The sequence below is a fragment of the Pavona decussata genome, unplaced genomic scaffold (assembly GCF_977016875.1).
Source record: "Pavona decussata unplaced genomic scaffold, jaPavDecu1.1 SCAFFOLD_130, whole genome shotgun sequence".
Lineage (NCBI taxonomy): Eukaryota > Metazoa > Cnidaria > Anthozoa > Scleractinia > Agariciidae > Pavona > Pavona decussata.
The window spans coordinates 3,006,340-3,013,322 of NW_028145544.1; the positions used below are offsets into that span (position 1 = coordinate 3,006,340).

A 6,983-nucleotide genomic window follows, 5' to 3' on the forward strand; every position below is an offset into this window, starting at 1 on the left:
TATTAGAAACGGAAACATTGGCCATTGGCAAGATTAATAATTAACAGAAAAATTGATATTTGCTGCGCGAACCAGAAGGACAATTAATGTCTTTTTTAAACTGAAATTTAACAAATTAAACTAAAAACAGGTACGGTAGTCTTCGCAAGAATTTGAGCGTCTTTAGAACCTACATATTAAAAACAACAGTTTTAGCACTATTTTAAAAAATACGCATGGCGGCCAATTTTTATAAATTTTATAATCAACTTTTATTCAAAGTTTGCTCTGTTTTGCTGGTGGCTATATTACTTAGCAAAGTTTAACGTCGGTTGCTAGAAAAACTGAATTAAAATTATACGTCACTCAGATTCATATTAACTGAGATTTGCATACGGTAACTGAGTTGAAAAGATAAAAGCCGGTCTGATAACAACTGCATGCAAATAAAACAGTCTTAAACATCTGATAAACCACGTCCTCGTTTGTGTTTAGTGTTTACGACAGAACACAGAAAGAGATATTGAGCGAGAAGCTGAACCGCGAAGGCCTAAGTTGTAGATGTATCCGTGATAGGAATTGTGGGTATTCCTCGTACCCAGATCTTCTCGCATTTTTGTGTAGCGATTAATACATTTAATCGAGCCGGTGGGGAATTTTTATGTGCTGGGATTTAAACTGTGTCGAAATCAAAATGAAGTAAGTTTCCCAGTCCCAGTAATTTTGTGTTTCAAATGAAGAATAAGCGTAAAGCCATGATCAGTTTTAAAGTTGTCACCCATTTAGAGTACTTTTAAACAAATTTGAACGTTTATTTTTGGAGTTTTCTTTGATTCCAACACAGCTTTTTGCTTTTTTGAAGTAATACAAAATATTCGGACTTGGACCTTTTAACGTAACTCTAGAAATGTTAAGAAATTTAGGAGACAGAAATGACACGTAGTTTTGGTGCCGGAGGGTAACGTGTAGTGTACAGCGGTCTTTGTGACTTACATCCGGGATGTATTAAGAACAATGAGAGGGGACTGGAGAAGGGTTACTGTGTGTTAGGGCGGCCATGAATTAAGTGTGTTGAGTTTTACAAGCCTTGGTGGCAGTTTTCTACTCTACAACATGTTTTTATTTTAAAATTCTCTTTGACAATTTTCGTACGCTAGTTTCCAAACACAAGTTTTTGTATTATTTGATGAAGAATCCAGGTAAAGTTGAATTATTGTCACATATCTAAATGTTACCAAGAAAAAACGGATAAATGTTAAATTTAGTATTCATGTCAACCAAATCCTAGCACTATGCAGGATGTTTGTCCCATGAACCTAGTTTAATGGCCTTAGCTCCCACGAGTCTCCTGTAGCTCAGTGGTAGAGCTTCCGAACTAGAATCAGAACGTCTTGTGTTCGACTTCTGTTAGGAGAACTCGTATTTTCTTTTTCCAAGTATGCCTGTGTCACCAACGGAATCAGACATCACTCTCAATATTCCTGTTGTTCGAGATTTCATCTGGTGCCTTATAATTTTACTTGATTAATACATAAATCATTAAACTATTTTTTTCCTTTTCCTTTATTGGCAACTGACCTACTATTTACTGTATTGATAATAGATTTTCTTAGCTTGATAACCTTAGCATTAGCTATTCTGAGTAACATACCCAAGTGTTGTTTTTAATATAAATATGTGTATACAAATTCTAAAAAAGAGATAATAAAGTGTTATTATTTTTAATGTTAATTATTAACAGACATGCGGTTCAAAGTTTATCAGAAGTGTGTTCAGCTCTTCATAGTTACTATGTGCCATTAGGTTTAACTAACCCCAATTTACTCTTGTCATTTTTGGACGACAGCTACCTTAAATGTCAAAGGCCTCGGTCTTGGTTATTCTGATTAATCTTGTCGTGTATTTTCCATTTCTTAAACTCTTTGAGTTTTGCTGATACTACAAACAGTTTTAGTGAAGATCCGGTTTGGTGAGCCCAGCTGTAAAGGCCCCTTTTCCCTCCTAATTAATGCTCCTTGGGTGGTACAATTATGACCGGAACTCTTGAATGATGTACCACGTGATCGCTGACGCTTCCTACTATTCTTCTACGGAAGGACCCGAGTCCCCGATTGCCCAGTAAGATGCACGTGACTTCTTCGTCCTTGGCGACCTGGCAAATGGCTTCTCCTGGCGAACCTAGTTCAATTCTTGTCTTGAAGGGTATCTGAAATAAATAAATAAATAAATAAATAAATAAATAAATAAATAAATAAATAAATAAATAAATAAATAAATAAATAAAAGATTGAATGAATAAATCAATAAACGACTGATTGATTAACTGATTGATTAATAGGTTGATTGATGTATTGATTGATTGATTGAATCAGAATGAATGAATGAATGAATGAATAAATGGATGAATAAACGAACGAACGGATGAGGAACGAAAGAATGGATGAACGAAAGAAATGAATGAAAAAGGGAAGGAAGAACCAGCTTGCTGATTGGATTGCTGTGAACACTTTTGCTGTCATTTCCTTGTTTTGTTAACCCTTTAAATCCTAATATCAAAGAACAAATTCTCCTATCTTGTCCCCATTCTTTTCTTATAAAAATACTGGGGAGAAGTTATTAAAATATCAAGAAAATTCATCTTGGGTGGTTATATCCTTAATTCTCATGACATCAGGGGTTGAATAAGCATTGACATTACAAGGAGAAATTTGATGCTGATCACTGTTAGGGCTCAAAGGGTTAACAAGTAAACCTGTTATCATAGCTTACGTGCGGTCTTTTATGTCTTCGCTGAATCTCCTAACGTCATTCCCTGCTATGTCATTACCTTATAAAACTGAACATCTCCAACCGTAATGCACAACGCAATTGAAATAGCATCTCCATGACATAATTACATAACTAGTAATAATGAAAGATTAGGGAGTGCGTTCGATTATCTCGATCCCAGGTTCTTTGCCAGGTCATCCGCCCCTGCAAAATCTGCGGGGGATGCCAGATACGTGTCCCAAGATCCATTCGTTGATTGATCGACTGTCCCATACAATCTCGACTACAATCTGAATTAGGAGTACGTTCTTTCTACGTCGAACGCAATTACAGTGCATTTTATCTATGCGTAGTGTGTCCTTCTCTCTTTTAAACATTTTACACAGCTTAGACACTCTTATATATCTTCGGCCGATCTTACCTTACGTTTTTTGCATTTTCCCTCAAATTTTTCAATCATGGATTTGGCTTGTTTCCTCGCTGCTTGAATAACGTTCTTCATGTCGTCCACCCGCATTTCAGAGATATCTGACGAGATAGTTAATAAGTACGTTTCTTCGTGCCCTGTCAGTGAATAAGTACGAAATATATCGCAACCTTAGTGAATAATTAGTACGATATTTATTGCAATGATCACACAAGTTAAAGCGCCAATCGCAAATTAAAGAGAGACGGCTTAAGTTTAATTTAGGCTATGTTCACTTCATGGCAGATCCACTTCGGATTGGTAGCAAATGTTTGTACAGACAAGTCTTTGGGTGTTCACACTATGTCCGCTATCGTTCAAGTTTTATGTCTGCTTCAGAATCGGCCGGTCTTAAATCCCAACCTCGCAGTGTGAACACCGTGATGGAGTTTAGAGTTTGATATGATGTAACGATGCAAGCTTCATAACGGATACACACCGTACCAATGCAGTTGGTATGGCGGATCAGTACAAGTTTTGTACCGTTACAGTTTGTATCGGTGGATGGTTTTGCATTGTAGACGTTGGATCCGTACAAGTTTTGTACCGCTATCAGATTGGTTCAGATCGATAAAGGTTTAGTACCTGTACAGATTGCATCCGAGCAAGTTTTGTACCAGTACAGATTGAAACTGTGCACTTTTTTTTACCAGCACAGTTTAGGGATGTGCAAGGTTTGTAACAGTGCAAGTTTAGCATTGTTACAGGTCATATCCGTAACAGAGCTTTTTACCGGTAAAGTTCGATTTCGTGCCCGTCTTGTCCGGTACGGACTGAACATAGCGTAACTAGCAAAATTTTTATACAGATTGCCTTATCCAATCAGAATTCAAGCACACTTCCACGTAATGTTCTCAAGATCACGTGCCACTTCTTCACCGCACAGGTTACCTATCCGGCTTGTTCAAGTTATTTGCCTTTTCGTCAGAATGGAATGGTAGCTGGAGCTTTCTTACCTTCTGAGTCACTGTCCGAGGCGCTTTGCTTGACGTTATCAAGCGAGCTGTAAACATGAAGCAAGATAATCTGCTGTTGCTCTGATCCGTAGTTTTCAAGGTACCCTGAGGGAAAACGCAACACAATACAGACAATTAAAATAACACAAACACTTACTGCCTTTTCCGATCGCGAATGCCTTCGTGAAGGAAAGGTTCATTTTCAGACATTGTCAAGCAGGCCTTTATGGCGCCAGTTCGCTCTTTCGGCTTCACCAAATATTTTACGTTGATTTCTCTGTATTTTTTTTTCTGTCCAAGGTGTACTTAATTTGCATATAATTAACTAGCTCATGCATGAATTGCTTAAAGGACCAATCATGTTTGCTAGTCAGTAAATTTTCAGCGGAAGAACTGCAAGCCACAATCAGTTTTTACCGACAGAGGCGAACAACTCGACTTTTTTCAAGTTGCAATTTAATCTACTTCCATCCTGGCCAACTGTAGCCAAAGAAACAAACTAATCGTTGAACTGCACTAGTCATACCGGTTTTACTATTGTCAATGACAGGATTTATCAATCTCTAGCAAAGTTCTTAATCCTTTTGTATTTTATATTTTCTTGTTAAGCGCTCTAGAAATCATAAATTAGTACAATGTAACAGATCTGTAACATTATGCTAAAGTTTCAGCTGATACAAATTTGCCTTTCGGCGGGTCTTCAAAGCAAAAAATGAAAACAGGTGGTATTGTCGGACAGCCAGTGTGTTTTGAAGTTCCTCGCCTGCAGGGATGAACGCCAAGTAAACACAATATCAAGCGGCTTTCACTCCGGTTGCATAAGAAGACTCTCTCGTTTTCAACAACAATAGTTGTGAAGAACCATAACAGCTTCCTCTCAAACATGGCTCTTCAATCAACTCTCAGATAAAATCATGTTGTTTGTATCCCGACAGTCCATTTCCTCTCTGAGATTAGTTGTTTTCTATATTCAGTTTTTTTTTACAAGAGTAATCCTATATTCCGTAGAATTAAGTTCCCGTTAATGGCGGAAGCCGAAAACAATAATGTTGTATTCTTCGGCGATTTAGCGCAAGTGCCGTTCTGAAAACCGCTTTACAACGATTATACTTTCACTCCTTTGGTGCAAAGTAAAATTTCAAAAAATAATCTCAAATCTCATTCTGTGAATTTTTAACAACAAACGAGAAGACATAACAGTGTTACTCAGTAGGTTGTATCTGACTGTGGTGAGGTGAGAATAAGTCATATTACTTAAATTGGCAAATCGTTTTTTTTGTACAAAGTGTAAACTGTCTTGTGAACATAAGTTTTTGGAATTTTTCCATTTAAATATAATCAGTTGACTGCTTGTATACATTTCTGCGTCTAATACTGATTTTGGGATAGAAAAGTCCTCTGTAGAATGAACTGCGAAACCGCAAAATTTTAGCGGTTAGTTTCAAGATAGAAACTCAACAGCCGGGAGAAACAGTAAAGTTCTGATTTGGAATTGATAATGGTGAGAAAAAAAAAAGAAGTGTTGCTTCGCCACGATCGATAATAACTGAGCGCCTTTGAGTAAAATAAAACCGAGCTGCAGTTGCATCCGAGATTATGAACAATATTTCGTTTTTATTAAATCTCTTATACTAGATCATAAGTTTCCTCTTAAAATTTTGGCATTTCAATCGGCAGTGGAAATCATATAAACAGAGGTACTTATGTTACTTTGAAATGATTTGAATTAGTTGATATATCGTGCATTAGGTAGGTAGATATCTAGCTTATAAACTGCAGCCGCTAAATGTCTCTTATTATACTTACAGTCAAATGCCCTGACGCAGTGTTCCTTATCATCGATTGGTACCAAAATACATTTGGAGTGAGTCATTTCAGCCATTTTGATTTAAGTGTATCTTCGCCGATGTATATTCACTCGAAGTCAACGACTGCGGTGTGGCGACCACCGAAGAAGGAAATATGGTTAAATATTCATGAACGGGGGCAAATAAATAAAACATGACTGAATTAAAACAGAACTTGCATCTGTCGCGTGGTTTCCGATCAAGCGGTAGCGGTCGCTAGGAAGACAATCTTGACAACAGTGATCTTCATTCGAACATGAATTTGATAAAATGGGGATTTTAAGAGAACCTAGCTTCACTTAGAAGACATTTTTAAACACACTGACTTGTAGATTAAACAAATTTGCACCTGTCAGGCATACAGAATAACTACCGTGTTAGCTCAATATCTGAGGCTTCAAGCTCATGTTTAATTTCAAAGGCGTTAAGCTTTTTCGCTCCAGTAACGCCCCTATAAGATATAATTTAAAGTTTGAAATATTATATTAAATTACGCTTGCCAAGCAGGTTACCTCTGAAAAGCCTCCCACACTGTCGTTTTTAGGGGTCGTATTACCCCGGGGGGAGGGGGGTGGCGAAGGTAATACGACTTCCCTGAACACAGACTGTGTTGGAGACTAGCTTGTGCACGGGGGGTGCACGGTAGGACTTTTTTTCGGTGAGCGGGTTGCTTTTCACAAGCTGGGTTAACGATAACAGCAGTAGAACTGTGGTTATTAATTTGGAAAGGAAACTTCAAATATTGGCTGCGGAGATGACGATTTTCGCGATATAGAAAAACTGCATAAAAAAGTGAAAAACGTAAGAATGAATTAAGTCAAATTGAAACGAATAGGAAAGGGACCACCAAAGCTAAATTTGCGCTGTGTAAGGAATCGAATGCACTTCTATAGTCTGTGATTATCACTAGTATATGAACAAGAGACATAACTAATTCAAAACTTACCTTTGTCAGCTGAAGGTAGA

General features: G+C 37.4%; 1 protein-coding gene and 1 long non-coding RNA gene across 4 annotated transcripts in view; one reads left to right on the forward strand and one right to left on the reverse strand.

The window, feature by feature from the left end:
* Positions 1 to 6,983, forward strand: part of LOC146468692 (uncharacterized) — a 44,562-nt gene that overhangs the window by 5,298 nt on the left and 32,281 nt on the right. The window lies entirely within an intron of this gene.
* On the reverse strand, positions 1,687 to 6,135 carry LOC146468693 (uncharacterized). Of its 2 annotated transcripts, none has more exons than XM_085124373.1 (4): positions 5,977 to 6,135; positions 4,171 to 4,275; positions 3,170 to 3,276; positions 1,687 to 2,185 (listed from the first exon to the last, which is right to left on the reverse strand). In XM_085124373.1, exons 1-4 carry the CDS (start codon positions 6,050 to 6,052, stop codon positions 1,985 to 1,987), a joined length of 489 nt encoding a protein of 162 aa, XP_084980499.1. In that variant the 5' UTR covers positions 6,053 to 6,135; the 3' UTR covers positions 1,687 to 1,984. The 2 variants fall into 2 exon arrangements, with proteins under 2 accessions (XP_084980499.1, XP_084980498.1); XM_085124372.1 differs by having other exon boundaries at positions 3,170 to 3,312.

Excerpts from the sequence above, each read along its gene's own strand:
- LOC146468693 (XM_085124372.1), bottom strand. The coding sequence starts at position 6,052 with ATGGCTGAAATGACTCACTCCAAATGTATTTTGGTACCAATCGATGAT. Across the intron at positions 4,276-5,976 it reads CTGCGTCAGGGCATTTGACT|GGTACCTTGAAAACTACGGA; the intron begins GTAAGTATAATA and ends GTTTTCCCTCAG. Across the intron at positions 2,186-3,169 it reads GAAAATGCAAAAAACGTAAG|ATACCCTTCAAGACAAGAAT; the intron begins GTAAGATCGGCC and ends TATTTATTTCAG.